The sequence below is a fragment of the Mesoplodon densirostris genome, chromosome 5 (assembly GCF_025265405.1).
Source record: "Mesoplodon densirostris isolate mMesDen1 chromosome 5, mMesDen1 primary haplotype, whole genome shotgun sequence".
In the NCBI taxonomy this organism is placed as follows: Eukaryota; Metazoa; Chordata; class Mammalia; order Artiodactyla; family Ziphiidae; genus Mesoplodon; species Mesoplodon densirostris.
In genome coordinates, this window is record NC_082665.1 from 14,647,735 (window position 1) to 14,666,388 (window position 18,654).

Here is an 18,654-nt window from a genome sequence, read left to right on the forward strand (position 1 = left end):
TTCCTCCTGTTAATTCATCCATATATCTATCTTATACAATATCCTTTTTTTAATTAATAAACTTTACTTGAAGAATAGTTTTAAGTTTTCAGATTAATTGAGCAGGAAATACAGAATTCCTATATGCCACTCCCCATACACACACATGCACACCAATATTAATATATTAATAATTAAAATCTGTAGTTTAGATTAGTGTTCACTCTGTTGTACTGTTCTGTGGGTTTTGACAAATGCATAATGCCATTAACCTCTATTACAGAACCATACAGAATAGTTTCACTGCCCTAAAAATCCCCTTTTCCCCCTCTATTCTTCCCTCCATCCTTCCAAACTCCTGCAAATACTAAACTTCTGACTGTCTCCATAGTTTTTTATTTTCCAGAATGTCATAGTGGAATCATACAGTATTTTGCCTTTTCACATTGACTTCTTTCACTTAACAATAAGCCTTTATGATTCCTCCTTATCCTTCTGTGGCTTGATAGCTCATTTCTTTTTATCCCTGAATAATATTCCATTGTCTGGATGTACCACAGTTTATTTATCCTTTCACCTTTTGAAGGACATCTTGATTGCCTCCAAGTTTTGGCAAATAGAAGTAAAACTTCTATAAACATCTCTGTTCAGGTTTTTGTGTGGACATAAATTTTCAAGCCATTTGGGTAAATACCAGGGAAAATGATTACTGAATCTTTTCCATAAAACCATTTTTAGCTTTGTGAAAAACTGCCAGACTGTCTTCCAAAGTTTCTGTACCATTTTTAATTCTCATCAGCAATGAATGATAGTTTCTGTTGCTCCACAATCAAGCCAGCATTAATTGTTTTTAGTGCTTTAAATTTTAGCCATTCTAACATATATGTTACAATCTCTTTTTATGTATCATCTAGCCTCTGTCCTTCAATTAGCCATTAGGCTATGGTGGCTAGGTAAAATTGTGAGGTACATAAAATTTCTCTTTGGCACCCATCAATTTTCACTCAGTCTATAGTTAATTAGTTAATCTCTTCCTTTTCCTTCTTCTTGTATCTTTACTTTTATGAAAACAGCTTTCCCTTTTATTCCCTTTGCTTTTTCTGTGCTTTATTTATTTGTTTTTTTTAGTTCCCTTATTCTCAGGAAATACCATCCTAGCCTCACTAAGATATTAAATGTTTGTTAAGGTTTCTGATTTAAAAAAAAAAAATACAAATCCAAGGACTCTATCAAATTCAATAAGATACCATTAATATTGGAAATGTCTTCAGTATCTCCAAATTGTAGATGTTATGTTAAAAGATAAGGGGTGGAAAAAGACAATTGAGAGCAAAAGTCCCTCAGCTGACTCTAAGTAGTTAGTCACTTATAGCTGAACCTGATCCCAAACCTGGATAAATTTATCTAGTTTTGCGTTTAATATTCGGCTCTAGTCCTTAAGTTCGTGTGAACTTTATATAATCTCAAATGTATTGTTCAGGTTCTTTTAGTCTTTTAAGCAATTTTCAAATAATGCATTCTCCCAACTGGATTTATTTACCTCTCTTAATAGATACCACATAATAAGAACACAACAAATATGTGTTGAAAAGATGAATGAATTCTAAGGTCTTTAAAATTAAGCATCACACTTCTGACAGGCATGGGTAATTCTGTGACGGCATCTAAACAATAAAGATTTAAAGGAGGAATAAGCTCAAATGGCTTTCTGAATTTAGAGGAACATATAACCATCATTTCATTTGCACTGTTTTTTTTTTTTTTTTTTTTTTTTTTTTTGCGGTACGCGGGCCTCTCACTGTTGTGGCCTCTCCCATTGTGGAGCACAGGCTCCGGACGCACAGGCTCAGCGGCCATGGTTCATGGGCCCAGCCGCTCCACGGCATGTGGGATCTTCCCGGACCGGGGCACGAACCCGTGTCCCCTGCATTGGCAGGCGGACTCTCAACCACTGCGCCACCAGGGAAGCCCCTGAACTGGGTTTTTTTTTAAGCATAATAATGAATTATATATTATATATAAATTTCAGTGTAAAATTTGATGAATTCTTATAAATAGGCATACACTACCCATACTAAGCATGCCCTAATGCCTAAAGTGTCTCTACTGCTTCTTTTTTTATTTTTTATTTTTGTCCTCACTCTCTAGAGATAACCATCCTTCTAGATTTTGACAGCAGTTTTTGTAGACCTTGTCAATAGTTTTCCAAAATGATTTTCAGGTTTACAGTCCCACCAGCAATGTAAGAGAGTTCCACTTGTTCTAAATCTTTGACAACACTTGTTATTTTAAGACTACTTAACTTTGATCATTCTTGTGGGAAAGTAGTAGTAGCTGAGCATTGTTTTAGTTTGGCTTTTACCTGATGAGTAATAATACTAGGGACCATTATATACACTTATTGATCAGCTAGATAACCTTTTGGAAGTGTTCAATTATTTTGTTCATTTTTAATTGAGATTGTAATATTTTAGTATTGATTTGTAGAGTACTTGGGTACAAGTATTTTGTCAAATCCGTTTTAAAAGTATTTTCTCTCTGTATGTGGGTTGTTTTTGCACTTTAAAGTGATGTCTATGTATGAACAGAATTTCTTAATAGAATGAGTCCAGTTTATTAATTTTTTTTAATTTTATGTTTAATGCTTTTTTGTCTTACTTAAGAAACTCTTGGCTACCTCACCTCTTATTTTTTTAATTCCTTTGTCTTCTCTCTTCAGAACTTGTTCCACTTTTTATTGTTTATCCTAGATGAAAAGACAGTTGTTAATTTCAGTATTTCATTCTCATTAAGTCGACAGGAAACCATAAAATCCGAAATAACTCAAACAGGTTTAATGATGTCACACACTGACCATGTAATTCTGTCGTATCTTCCCTCAGTTGTGATGCTGATGATTCTGTGATGCATTTTCTTCAGACCAGTAACAGCTTTTCCCTAAAAAATGATTTTAGAGCTCTTCTGTTAATTCCAACACAAATCAATATAATTTACCAGTAAGAGGTATAATAATGAAGCTACATTATACTAAGAATGCTAAGTATCTTCTCCAAATAGTTATACTGATTATAGTTTTTCTTTAGTTACATAAAGTCTTTCTTTAGACTCTGATTCTATTGTCCAGTTAGGGGATAAAATATTTTCATATGAAATTATGTTTTATTCAGTCAAACTGAAGACTATCATCCTCCAAAGGTGACACTGAAATATATCTACCCTGACCTATTTACTATGAAGCTACAACTCTTCTGCGGAGTTGACTAAAAGGATATGATCTGGCTGAGTAAATCCATCCATATTTTCAGTAAACAAGTCTAAGCTTATCAAATGCATTATAATAATTTTTAAAAAGTAGAGTTGGATTTAACACTATTCACTAGAACCTATTTTTACAAAGAAGCTCAATTAGAAATTGATAGTTTGGAGGAGGAGCTTCAAAATGGCAGAAGAGTAAGACACAGAGATCACCTTTCTCCCCACAGATACATCAGAAATACACCAACACGTGGAACAACTCCTACTGAACTCTGGAAGAAGACCTCAGACCTCCCAATGTACTGGGTAGGGCAAAAAAAAAAAAGAAAAAGCAGAGACAAAAGTATAGGCACGGGACCTACACCCGTGGGAGGGAGCCGTGAAGGAGGAAAGGTTTCCACACACTAGCAAATCCCTTCACAGGCTCAGACTGCGGGTGGCGGAGTGGGAGAGCTTCGGAGCCATGGAAGAGAGCACAGCCACAGGTGTGCGGAGGGCAAAGCAGAGAGATTCCCGCACAGAGGATCGGTGCTGACTGGCACTCACCAGCCTGAGAGGCTTGTCTGCTCGCCCGCCAGGGTGGACGGGGCTGGGAGCTGAGGATCGGGCTTCAGTCAGAGCGGAGGGAGAGGACTGGGGTTGGTGGTGTGAACACAGCCAGCAGGGGGTTAGTGCACCACAGCTACCCAGTAGGGGGTCCAGGAAAAACTCTGGACCTGCCGAAGAGGCAAGAGACTTTTTCTTGCCTCTTTGTTCCCTGGTGTGCAAGGAGAGGGGATTAAGAGCACTGCTTAAAGGAGATCCAGAGACGGGCATGAGCCACGGCTAAAAGCTCAGACCACAGAGATGGGCGCGGGATGCTAAGGCTGCTGCCGCAGCCACCAAGAAGCCTGTGTGTGAGCACAGGTCATGCTCCACACCTCCCCTCGCAGGACCCTGTGCAGCCCACCACTGCCAGGGTCCCAGGGTCCAGGAACAACTTCCCAGGGAGAACACACGGCACGCCTCAGGCTGGTGCAACATCACACTGTCCTCTGCCGCTGCAGGCTCACCCCATATTCCATACCCCTCCCTCCCCCAGGCCTGAGTGAGCCAGAGCCCTCGAATCAGCTGCTCCTTTAACCCCGTCCTGTCTGAGAGAAGAACTGACGCCCTCAGTTGACCTACATGCAGAGGCGGGGCCAAATCCGAAGCTGAGACCCCCGGAGCTGAGTGAACAAAGAAGAGAAAGGGAAATCTCTCCCAGCAGCCTCAGAAGCAGAGGATTAAATCTCCACAATAAACCTGATGTACCCTGCATCTGTGGAATACCTGAACAGACAATAAATCATCCCAAATTGAGGAGGTGGACTTTGGGAGCAATGATATATACATTTTTTCCCTTTTTCTCTTTTTGTGAGTGTGTATGTGTATGCTTCTGTGTGTGATTTTGTCTGTATAGCTTTGCTTTCACCATTTGTCCTAGGGTTCTATCTATCTGTTTTTTTGTTTGTTTTTGTTTTTTATTACTTAGAAAATCATTTTTTCTTAATAATTATTTTTTATTTTTTTATTTTCATAACTTTATCATATTTTATTTTATCTTTGTCTTTCTTTCTTTCTTTTTTTGCTCCCTTTTATTCTGAGCCATGTGGAGGACAGACTCTTGGTGCTCCGGCCAGGCATCAGGGCTGTGCCACTGAGGTGGGAGGGCCAAGTTCAGGAAACTGGTCCACAAGAGACCTCCGAGCTCCATGTAATATCAAACAGCAAAAAATCTCCCAGAGACCTCTGTCTCAATGCCAAGACTCAACTTCACTCAAGGACCAGCAAGTTACAGTGCTGGACACCATTTGCCAAACAACTAGCAAGACAGGAACACAACCCCATCCATTAGCAGAGAGGCTGCCTAAAATCACAATAAGGCCACAGACATCCCAAAACACACCACCAGATGTGGACCTGCTCACCAGAAAGACAAGATCAAGCCTCATCCACCAGAACACAGGCACTAGTCCCCTCGACAAGAAAGCCTACACAAGCCACTGAACTAACCTTAGCCACTGGGGACAGACACCAAAAACAATGGAAACTACAAACCTGTAGCCTGCGAAAAGGACACCCCAAACACAGTAAGTTAAGCAAAATGAGAAGATAGAAAAACACATGACAGATGAAGGAGCAAGCCAAAAACCCACTAGACCTAAAAAATGAAGAAAAAATAGGCAGCCTACCTGAAAAACAATTCAGAATAATGATAGTAAAGATGATTTAATATCTTGGAAATAGAATGGAGAAAATAGAAGAAACATTTAACAAGGACCTAGAAGAAATAAAGAGCAAACAAACAGTGATGAAAAACACATTAAATGAAATTTTAAATTTTCTAGAAGGAATCAATAGCACAATAGCTGAGGCAGAAGAATGGATAAGTGACCTGGAAGATAAAGTAGTGGAAATAACTAGTGCAGAGCAGAAGAAAGAAAAAAGAATGAAAAGAATTGAGGACAGTCTCAGAGATTTCTGGGACAATATTAAATGCACCAACATTCGAATTATAGGGGTCCCAGAAGAAGAAGAGAAAAATAAAGGGACTGAGAAAATATTTGAAGAGATTATAGTTGAGAACTTCCCTAATATGGGAAAGGAAATAGTTAATCAAGTCCAGGAAGCACTGAGAGTCCCATACAAGATAAATCCAAGGAGTAACATGCCAAGACACATATTAATCAAACTATCAAAATTTAAATACAAAGAAAAAATATTAAAAGCAGCAAGGGAAAATGACAAATAACACATAAAGGAATCCCCATAAGGTTAACAGCTGAACGTTCAGCAGAAACTCTGCAAGCCAGAAGGGAGTGGCAGGACATATTTAGGGTGATGAAGGAGAAAAATCTACAGCAAAGATTACTCTACCCAGCAAGGATCTCACTCAGATTTGCTGGAGAAATTAAAAGCTTTACAGACAAGCAAAAGCTAAGAGAATTCAGCACCACCAAACCAGCATTACAAAAAATGCTAAGGGAACTTCTCTAGGCAAGAAACACAAGAGAAGTAAAAGACCTACAATACTAAACCCAAAACAGTTAAGGAAATGTTAATAGGAACATACATATCGATAATTACCTTAAACGTGAATGGATTAAAGGCTCCAACCAAAATACATAGACTGGCTGAATGGATACAAAAACAAGACCCATATATATGCTGTCTAGAAGAGACCCACTACATACCAAGGGAAACATACAGACTGAAAGTAAGGGGATGGAAAAAAAACATTCCATGCAAATGGAAATCAAAAGAAAGCTGGAGTAGCAATTCTCATATCAGAGAAAATAGACTTTAAAACAAAAACTATTACAGGAGACAAAGAAGAACACTACATAATGATCAAGGGATCAATCCAAGAAGAAGATATAACAATTGTAAATAATTATGCACCCAATATAAGAGCACCTCAATACATAAGGCAAATACTAACAGTCATGAAAGGGGAAATAGACAGTAACACAATCATAGTAAGGGAGTTTAACACCCCACTTTTACCAATGGACAGATCATCAAAAATGAAAATAAATAAGGAAACACAAGCTTTAAATGATACATTAAACAAGATGGACTTAATTGATATTTATAGGACTTTCCATCCAAAAACAACAGAATACACATTCTTCTCGAGGGCACATGGAACATTCTCCAGGATAGATCATATCTTGGGTCACAAATCAAGCCTTGGTAAATTTAAGAAAATTGAAATCATATCAAGTATCATTTCTGACCACAATGCTATGAGACTAGATATCAATTACAGGCAAAAATCTGTAATAAATAAAAACAAATGGAGGCTATACACACACTACTTAATAACCAAGAGATCACTGAAGAAATCAAAGAGGAAGTCAAAAAATATTTAGAAACAAATGGCAATTAAAACCCGATGGCCCAAAAACTATGGGATGCAGCAAAAGCAGTTCTAAGAAGGAAGTTTATGGCAATACAATCCTACCTTAAGAAACAAGAAACATCTCAAATGAACAACCTAACCTTACACTTTAAGCAATTAGAGAAAGAAGAACAAAAGAAACCCAAAGTTAGCAGAAGAAAAGAAACCATAAAAACATATCAGAAATAAATGAAAAAGAAATGAAGGAAATGATAGTAAAGAACAATAAAAATAAAAGCTTGTTCTTTAAGAAGATAAACAAAATTGATAAACCATTAGCAGACTCATCAAGAAAAAAAGGGAGAAAATGCAAATCAATAATATTAGAAATGAAAAAGGAGAAGTAACAACTGACATTCAAGAAATACAAATGATCATGAGAGATTATTACAAGAAACTCTATGCCAGTAAAATGGACAACCTGGAAGAAATGAACAAATTCTTAGAAATGCACAACCTTCTAAGACTGAACCAGGAAGAAATAGGAAATATGAACAGACCAATCACAAGCACTGAAATTGAAAATGTAATTAAAAATCTTCCAACCAACAAAAGCCCAGGAACAGATGGCCTCACAGGCGAATTCTATCAAACATTTAGAGAAGAGCTAACACCTATCCTTCTCAAACTCCTCCAAACAATAGCAGAGGAGGAACACTCCAAAACTAATTCCATCACCCTGATACCAAAACCAGACAAAGATGTCACAAAGAAAGAAGACTACAGGCCAATATCACTGATGAACATAGATGCAAAAATCCTCAATAAAATAATAGAAAACAGAATCCAACAGCACATTAAAAGGATAATACACCATGATCAAGTGGGTTTTATCCTAGGAATGTAAGGATTCTTCAATATACGCCAATCAATGTGATACTCCATATTAACAAATTGAAGGAGAAAAACCATATGATCATCTCAATAGATGCAGAGAAAGCTTTTGACAAAATTCAACACCCATTTATGATAAAATCCCTCCAGAAAGTAGGCATAGAGAGAACTTACCTCAACATAATAGAGGCCATATATGACAAACCTCCAGCCAACATCATCCTCAATGGTGAAAAACAGAAACTATTTCCACTAAGGTCAGGAACAAGACCAGGTTGCCCACTCTCACCACTATTATTCAACATAGTTTTGGAAGTCCTAGCAACAGCAAACAGAGGGGGAAAAGAAATAAAATGAATCCAAATTGGAAAAGAAGAAATAAAGCTGTCCCTGTTTGCAGATGACATGATACTATACATAGAGAATCCTAAAGATGTTACCAGAAAACTACTAGAGCTAATCAATGAATTAGGTAAAGTAGCAGTATACAAAATTAATGCACAGAAATCTCTGGCATTCCTATACAGTAATCATGAAAAATCTGAAAGTGAAATTAAGAAAACACTCCCATTTACCACTGCAACAAAAAGAATAAAATATCTAGAAATAAACCTACCTAAGGAGACAAAACTCCTGTATGCAGAAAATTATAAGACACTGATGAAAGAAATTAAAGATGATACAAATAGATGGAGAAGTATACCATGTTCTTGGATTGGAAGAATCAACATTGTGAAAATGACTGTACTACCCAAAGCAATCTACAGATTCAGTGCACTCCCTATCAAACTACCACTGGCATTTTCCACAGAACTAGAACAAATATTTTCACAATATGTAAGGAAACACAAAAGACCCCGAATAGCCAAAGCAATCTTGAGAAAGAAAAACGGAACTGGAAGAATCAGGCTCCCTGACTTCAGACTATACTACAAAGCTACAGTAATCAAGGCAGTATGGTACTGGCACAAAAACAGAAATTTAGATCAATTGAACAGGAAAGAAATCCCAGAGATAAACTCACACACATATGGTCACCTTATCTTTGATAAAGGAGGCAAGAATATACAGTGGAGAAAAGACAGCCTCTTCAAAAGTGGTGCTGGGGAAACTGGACAGCTACATGTAAAAGAATGAAATTAGAAGACTCCTTAACACCATACACAAAAATAAACTCAAAATGGATTAAAGACTTTAATATAAGGCCAGCTACCATCAAACTCTTTGAGGAAAACATAGACAGGACACTCTATCACATAAATCACAGCAAGATCCTTTTTGAGTCACCTTCTAGAGAAAAGGAAAAAGAAAAATAACAAAAATAAACAAGTGGGACCTAATGAAACTTAAAATATTTTGCACAGCAAAGGAAACCATTAATAAGACGAAAAGACAACCCTCAGGATGGGAGAAAATATTTGCAAATGAAACAACTAACAAATAATTAATCTCCAAAATTTACAAGCAGGTCATGCAGCTCAACATCAAAAAATCAAAGAACCCAATCCAGAAATGCGCAGAAGACCTAAATAGACATTTCTCTAAAGAAGATATACAGACTGCCAACAAACACATGAAAGAATGCTCAACATCATTAATCATTAGAGAAATGCAAGTCAAAACTACAATGAGATATCATCTCACACCTGTCAGAATGGCCATCATCAAAAAATCTACAGACTATAAATGCTGGAGAGGGTGTGGAGAAAAGGGAACCCTCTTGCACTGTTGGTGGGAATGTAAATTGATATAGCCAGTGTGGAGGTTCCTTAAAAGACTGAAATAGAACTATCATACAGCCCAGCAATCCCACTACTGGGCATATACCCTGAGAAAAGCATAATTAAAAAAGGTCATGTATGAAAATGTTCATTGCAGCTCTATTTACTGTAGCCAGGACATGGAAGCTACCTTAGTGTCTATCAACAGATGAATGGATAAAGAATATGTGGCACATATATACAGTGGAATATTACTCATCCATAAAAAGAATGAAATTGAGTTACTTGTAGTGAGGTGGTTCGACCTAGAGACTGTCATACAGAGTGAAGTAAGTCAGAAAGAGAAAAACAAATACTGTATGCTAACACGTATATATGGAATCTAAAAAAAAAAATGGTCATGAAGAACTTATTGGCAAGACGGGAATAAAGATGCAGACTTACTAGAGAATGGACTTGAGGGTACGGAGAGGGGGAAGGGTAAGCTGGGGCAAAGTGAGAGAGCAGCAAGGACATATATACACTACCAAATGTAAAATAGATAGCTAGTGGGAAGCAGCTGCATAGCACAGGGAGATCAGCTTCATGCTTTGTGACCACCTAGAGAGGTTGGATAGGGAGGGTGGGAGGGAGGGAGATGGAAGAGGGAAGTGGTATGGGGACATATGTATATGTATAACTTATTCACTTTTTGTAAAGCAGAAACTAACACAGCATTATAAAGCAATTATACTCCAATAAAGATGTTAAAAAAAAGAAATTGATAGTTCAAGATTCTGTGTCGGAATATTTGCAAATCAAAATAAATAGAGGTGGTCAACAAGCTGTGATAATTTAGCTCTTCAAAGACACATGGCCAGAACTTTCAAGATGTTTTATTTGATAGCACTTAAAAGGGAAGTTCTCAAGGAATGGGATAGGAAGCATGGTGAAGCAGACTGTCTAGTATTCAGTAAAACTGGTTCTCATCTTAGGCTGTACCGCTTATTCCATTTTTGATCCTTAACAATTCATTTTACTTTTTGGAGGTACCTTCCCATCTAAGATGCTGTTTTGCTAAGTTTTACAGTACCCCAGCCAGCTTCACAATTCTGTCCTTATATTATTGCCTTGGTTTTATTGAATTTAATAACTCAAACAAAAGATATTCACTTTTGTTTCATTACCTAAATATATAACTTTTTTTGGCAAAATGCTGATATTTTGTTATGTGTTTTTCATGGTCAAATATTTATTTGAAGTACTAACAAGAAATGACCCACTTTTTGAAGGTCAGCATTTTAAGACACTTGCTAGAATGTATAAAGCTTCTGATCAGCCATAGCCTTAATACAGATTACTTCCCAAGGAATAACAGTGATTTTTAAATTTCTCTGATGAACTGAAAAATATTTCAGTGTGTTGATAATACTGAAGAACAATGTCATGTCACACCATGGCAGACCATGAGGAAAACATGATAGAGATTCACAAAAAGAAGTTCATTTTTCAGTGTATATTTAGAGAGATGTTTTATTCTATCATCATATTTTCTTATCACTGAAAGAGCTAAATAAATAGCAATTTTGAACAAAACAGAAAAACATTTATTCGTCATGTTAACTTCACTTTAAATATGAAATTATATAAAGTTGACATTTCAGTGCTAGTTTTAAATATCAAGGTTATCTAAATAAAAGTATTGAATAAGATCTGGTTTAGCATTCAGAGAAAAAGATCTTTATTTCAACTGAGAGTTATGGTTTATGTGTATCTATCTAGCCATATGGGTGAGTGTAAGATCTCCTATTACTTTACCTCTTCATGGAGTAGTTTATTTTTTTCATTGTCAGTTAGGTGCAATTACAAATAATCACACTGATATTGTGAATTAAATTAAAAAATAATAATAGCCATGTATGCTGTTTTAACTTAGGAAAATTTATTGCAAAAGGATTAGAAAAATCCCACAGTTGAGAAAGCATGAATAAGAGACAACAAGAAACATGAAGCAGACAATTATGAAATGATAAATATTCCTAAAATCTTAGACACTAAATACTTTTGATCTTGGCTTGGTCCTGGGTGATCTTGTTTGGTATAGTTATTGTAGTCAGACTTAGATAATTATTTTATGGCCTCAAATATTGGGCTCCTGGGGTAGGATTTCAACAGAAGCTAGAAAATCCATATCTTCCATAGAAGAATGGGTAGCGATGGCAGCCATATCCAAAGCTTCCATAACCAGAGTCATATCCATAGCCTCTGAAACCACAACCATAGCCCAGTCTGCAGAAGCTGCCACATCCACAACCATAACCATACCCCAGTCCACCAAAGCTGTCATAGCCATAACTCAGGCCTCCATAGCAGTTGCTGTGGTAGCTCATGGTGTCAGGGGTGGTGAGTTTGGTTTGCTGTTCAAGACAAGACCCTGAGTGTGGATCTCAGCATGTGTAGAGGGAAGCTTATATACCCTGGTTAGAGCATGTGATAAATCATGTGTCATTCTGCATATTACCTGTAATGTTATAACTCATTAATCTGCTGTCTCCTGGCACAGAGAGAGGACTTCATTCTCATTAAAATATTTCAGGTTACTTAGCTTCTTATTTAAGATGTCCTTGAACCTGTTGCTTTGATTTTATGGGAAGAAGTGTCTGACTCGTCAAAATTTGTGCTTTCCAAACTCTAAGTTGAATTGTTTATTATCAGGTATACTACACCATTTACATTTGATGGCTTTTCTTTATAATTAAACATTTCCTCTGTTCTGTCATCTCCTGAATGAATAACTGCATCTCCAACTAAATTCACAGATATTTTTTTCAATTTATAGATGATAAATCTATATTTTTTAGAAAGCAAACTTATGGGGTGAGGACTGAAGAAAGTGCCTCTATTTAGAATATATGAAAACATCTTAAATTTTTTAAAAAGAAGTCATATGTTGATTTTTATCATTTAACTCATAATAACCTTTATAATTTTTGGTTTTACACACCATCTTCAGAAGCTTTTGGTTGCAAAACATGGAACAATTAATTTCAGAAATTGAGGGCACAAAATTCATCTCAAAAGCTGGCTTATCGGAGTAGTAGTTCAATTTTCATTTCAAATCCTAAAACTTTCCTTCATAATTGGTTCTATTCAAAGTCCTACTAAAATTGCAGATTGCATGTGCATCTATGTTTTTGCACAAGCCAGACTCTTTCTCCCTTTCTTTACCCTTCTTCAGTTATCCATATATGATCTCTATTTTCATTCTCCCTTTAGTTCTCATTCTTCTTCCCTTCCTCTCAATACTCACGAGGAACAACCAGGTAAATTTTTAAAGTTGACAATATTTCCCCCTACTCCAGTCTTCCACTTGCTATTCCAATAAATGTCTTTCTTTCTACCTCTTCTTTATATTTACCATAATATCTTTCCCTTTGTTTATATGTGTGCCCTGTATCCATTCATCTTCAGGCGATTTCTTACCACTCACTACTAATCCGTTAATTGTTCATTAAGGTCTTATCTTTTAAAACATACAACAAACTCCTAGGTCCTTCTGAATGTTAAAATAGTATCTTAATATTGAAAATATCTTCAAATTTTTGAAAATGAGAACACAATGTCAAAATAACACAGAAAGGACTAAGAAACAAGAAATATATGTGAGGACTTTCGGCTTGGACTTCATGGAGTTCCTCTGCTAATTTCACTGAGCTAATCAATGAGGTCCAAAGTTGACCCTACACTGGATTAATCTTCATGTAGCACCTGACTCTTGACTTGGGTCAGTAAAAAGTTGTTTAATTTACATGGTCTTGAACATGTAGTTGAACTTTTATAAGATTTCCAAGTATTTTATCAAAGAGGAATTTCTTCAAATGGATGTTTTCAATCCTAAACAACAGAGTAGGGAATTAAAAATTGTTAATAGAACTAATAAATAAAGTATAAGTAAATTACATTTACTACCATGGCTACCACAATCTGTGTAACTCTCTGACTGCACCTTAGTAAGCTACCTTTTGAAACGACAATATGACTCAGTATGCCATAATCCACATGTGCCATGTTTCTTTTATCCAAATACTGTTTCATGACTTCTCATTCTGGACTAGAAAGAGTTGATAAGCTCAATTTTCATTCTCAGTGAGTCCTTTTGAAGACATAGAATCCCAACTAATTCAGACTGAGTTAAGGATATCACATTTTGCCCATATGACTCAGCCATATCGTGTGAGAGTGATTAATGGAGAGTCTTGTTTGTTTGGAATAAAAAGGATGCATCGTCCTGAGATAGAACACTAAACAAAACATAAATGGAAAACTTCAACAGTCAAATAAAAATCAAAATAGTTTCAAGGAATAAAATGTGAGAGTTTTGCACAAAACCAATTCGATTCATGATCATTGGCAATAAAATATCAACACTAAAATATTATAGACTCTATAGAATAAATATTTGCCTTGTTTTTTTCTAAGTGAAAAAAATGATCAAAATGAAAGTAGCCGTTGGAAAATGAGTGTTATATATTTCTTTAGAGAAATATTGCTTTTATGCTTCATTGTTAGGCCCTAAATTGACTGAATGATGATCTTTTTTTTTTTCCTTCATTTCACTTTTAGGAAGTTTCCTTTGAAATTTATGTTAAACAATTCTATGAAAATGGATGGCAAAGAAGAAAATATGTTTTCTTTTAGGGTGAGTAATGGTCTTTACTTGTATGTAATGGAAACTTTTGTTATACATTCCATAGTTTTTCTTAAAATTCAGACACAAATAAATAAAATATGAAAATGTAGGTTACAAAAATATTATATTATACTAGGAGTTCCACACATGCATATTTCTCATTCTAATTTTCTAATAATTATTTTTCTTTGCAACTTTGCAACAACATCCTCAGGCTGTGAAGATACTGACCTGTGTGAAAATAGAATAGTTTCAAATGAAATTTGGTTATATGGGTCAAAGTTCCTTTAATGGAATGACCAAATTTTAACTAGCATAACCTGTCCTATGAAAGCATAACATATGATTGGACAAGTGACAAGAACTGGCCGAGTTTTATTTTTTTCTATCTTCATATAGTTTAAACAAATCTAAATCTAATAAAAAGCCATGATCTTGATAATTGAGCTTTAAAATTATTAATTTGCCTCGAAGCAAAACTAAATTAGAAATTGAGAAGTAGGAGATTACATACAATAAAATAAAATTGTAACAATAAAAATGTAAAAGGAAACACAATAAGAGGTAATCTAAGAGGAAATTAATCCCCATAAATTTAGCTATAAAATTATAGCTGTTCATGAAAATATGATGAGAACTTTCCAGATGGTATTCAAATTTTTAAAGTATACAATGAAAAAGAATCAGCATAATGGAGCAGAACACCAGAATTCAGGGGAACTGTTTTCTGATCTTGGTTCTGACACTTGGGTTTGTGACTCTAGGCAAGCCATTTAACCATTTGCAGTTTCCCTAGCTGTACTATAGGGGGCAGCACTATACAATCTTAATGCTAGGTCCAGCTCCTCTTTCTGTTGTCCTTATTAGATTTCACCAACTTAAACAACAACAACAAACTTCACTGTATATGAATTATTCATACTCATATTGTTCATATTACCTGAACATGCCATTCAAATTTGAAACAATATATTTATATTGTATCATTTATATACCCAATTATGTGAAACACCAGCAATTAAATGTTTGCTTTTTGGTGTGTGTTAATTGGTTGAAATTCCACTTTAAAAAAAAAAAAACTCTTTTGATGATTCTCATCAAGTAAAGCTGCAGAGTAATATATTTATTGGTTATAACTGTTTTCATTCATTTACAGTTGCAAAAGAATTTAATGTCATGACGATGATGGTGATGATAGTGAAAAAGAATATCATTACATGCCACAGAAGAACAGTAACAACAAAAATCTAAACCAATTTATATTTTTAATACTACATATATTTTAATTAACTAGTTTGTAACACTTTTAGTAAGATTATAAAATAACTATTTTCACGAGAATACCAAGTGAAATAACAGGAAATAGAGAAATATGATATATATAATCAAGAAATTCATTTAACAAATATTTTTCTTTCCTAGAAGTTTGGAGTCTACCACTGTTCTTTAATTACCACAAAAGGACAAAATTTGAAAAAAGGGATAGATTATTTACATATTTTGTACTGCATTGATAAACAAAATTGCATCAAGTGTAAAACATATAAATCATTTTTATTTGTTACCATAGATATGTTACTCAAAATTGTTAAAGTTGAATTTTTTTATTGTTGTTGAAATAAACTCTAAGTATTATCTGATTAAAATTCAGGAAATAAAAATTCAAGAAAGTATATTAAAATATTCCTTCAATGTTGACTAATATTTGTACTGAGTTATATGTGTATATAATTGAGAATAAATGAATTAAACCAAAGCTATATTTGCTGTTTCAAATTAAGAGACTTTATTAAGGAAATTGAGGAGACCTAATGTAATTATAAATGTACTAAAAGTCTTAGGCACTAATTATATTGAACAAATGGACCCAGCATAATCTTGATTGGCCCAATGATTGAAATCAGATTAAACAAGTCTACTTATGGAGCCAGATATTAGATTCATAAAGAAGAATTTTAAGAGAAGCTACAGAATCCATATGTTCCACAGAAAAATAGGTAGTGATGACAACCATATCTGAAGCTTCCATAACCAGAGTCACATCCATAACCTCTGAAGCCATAGCCCAGTCTGTGGAAGCTGCCACATCCACAACCATAGCCATAGCCATAGCCCAGGCCTCTGTAGTAGTTGCAGTAATAGCTCATGGTATCAGGGGCTGAAGTTTTGGTTTGCTATTGAAGGTGTGTTTCCTGTGTATGGATGGTGTCAGGGGCTGAAGTTTTGGTTTGCTATTGAAGGTGTATTTCCTGTGTATGGATGGTGTCAGGGGCTGAAGTCTTGGTTTGCTATTGAAGGTGTGTTTCCTGTGTATGGATCTCAACACCTGTGCTGAAGTTTTTATACCCTAACTTACAGGTGTAGTAAATCATTCAGAACTACCTCATTTTCATTCTTCAGAAGAAATTTTATGAAACAACTTGTATTGGCTATTTGTTTTGTTTAATATGCATTGAGTCATCTCCCATCATAGTAAAACTTTTAAATTAACTCTTTAGCTCAATTAGGATTCCTATGATTAAATTGTGTCTATAATAAGAACTATTATTTGCAACTTCAAGACTGTTCTAACATAAGGGATGGCATAACCTCCACCTCATTTAGGCTTCTGAGAATCTCTCCAGTCCAGTTTAGTGGCTGACAACATTGTGAAGATGATACTCCTTTGCTGTGAAGGCTCTCTGTCTTTATTTTTCCATAATAATGACTAGTTCTTATCATTTCAGATAATCAAGGCATTAGTTATACTCCTAAATCCATGTCTCATTTGAAATTAAAATCATTTAGATGTCAAATATCTAAAAATACTGATATACAAACAAGTTCTACTTGATTGTGTGCAGTTTGAAGCCAACTTAGAACTAATCTTGTTTAAAGTGTCCAGTAGAGCTAATCTTGTTTAAAGTGTCCAGCATAGACCTATTTCTTAATTTTTAATTGACAATATTTAAAACCTTGATGCCTCCTTAAAGAAAGTATTTCCAAACCTGAGAAGAGATAGAAAGAAGAGAGAGAAAACAAAACAAATAAATGTTCCTTCTCCCCTATATTTAAGCCTAGTCAAAACTGACAGTGCCCCAGTTAAATAAAGGTTGACAATCCTTTGCCATAATAACCTCAAAAAACTCAAGAGGCATTCTGGAAATTTAGGACTCCTTTCTGGAATCCAGGATTATGATACCATGCTGAAAATAAATAAATGGCTCTATTGATCTTCTTGTGTAGAAACTGGGAAGAGGAATATAGTTGTAGACAATGTGAGCATACAATAGCGATTTCTTTCAGAGATTAATTATGGATATCTTTAATATTACAGATTTTTAAAAAAATTTGGACACATTTTTAAAATTCATCTCCATTGAAGGATGAGCAAATGAAGGAAATATTTGTTAAGGGTTTACACATAATGTTAATGGGATATTTGATATTCCACTGCCTGATATCCATGTGATTCATTTTTTTTGTTTGTTTGTTTGTTTTTTCTTTTTGCGGTATGCGGGCCTCTCACTGTTGTGGCCTCTCCCGTTGCGGAGCACAGGCTCCGGATGCGCAGGCCCAGCGGCCATGGCTCACGGGCCCAGCCGCTCCGCGGCATATGGGATCCTCCCAGACCGGGGCACGAACCCGTATCCCCTGCATCGGCAGGCGGACTCTTAACCACTGCGCCACCAGGGAGGCCCCATGTGATTCATTTTTGAGAACCTGCTACTAAATGACTAGAAACATATTTGAAGTTCTCTGAGGTGAGATTACCACAGAGCTTCAAGATAATTATGGTGACTTAAAAAGTCACAAAATACTTCATGCCATTGCTTTATTCTACTGTCTCAATTTTGGATTTTATTGAGCTATATCAATATTATGATTATATATATAATGACCAATTGTTCAAAACATTTGTACTAGTACTGGTTCCACCCAGGACAGGATTAATACAATAGAAAACAAACTACCTGATTTCCCAAAGGCTTTCTTTTTTTAAAAATTTATTTATTTATTTATTTATTTTTGACTGTGTTGGTTCTTCATTGCTGCACACAGGCTTGCTCTAGTTGCGGCGAGCAGGGCTACTCTTTGTTGTGGTGTGTGGGCTTCTCACTGCAGTGGCTTCTCTTGTTGCAGAGCATGGACTCTAGGTGCATGGGCTTCAGTAGCTGTGGCACACAGGCTCAGTAGTTGTGGCTCATGTGCTCTAGAGCACAAGTTCTGTAGTTGTGACTCATGGGCTTAGTTGCTCCATGGCATGTGGGATCTTCCCGGACCAGGGTTTG

General features: G+C 35.6%; 1 protein-coding gene across 1 annotated transcript; it reads right to left on the reverse strand.

The window, feature by feature from the left end:
- Positions 1–11,861: 11,861 nt before the first annotated feature.
- Positions 11,862–12,083, reverse strand: LOC132490406 (keratin-associated protein 19-3-like). The gene has a single exon (XM_060098783.1). It carries the CDS (start codon positions 12,081–12,083, stop codon positions 11,862–11,864), a length of 222 nt encoding a protein of 73 aa, XP_059954766.1.
- Positions 12,084–18,654: the final 6,571 nt, after the last annotated feature.

What these genes read in the sequence shown, in the direction of transcription:
- LOC132490406 (XM_060098783.1), bottom strand. Translation starts at nt 12,083, where the DNA reads ATGAGCTACCACAGCAACTGCTATGGAGGCCTGAGTTATGGCTATGAC.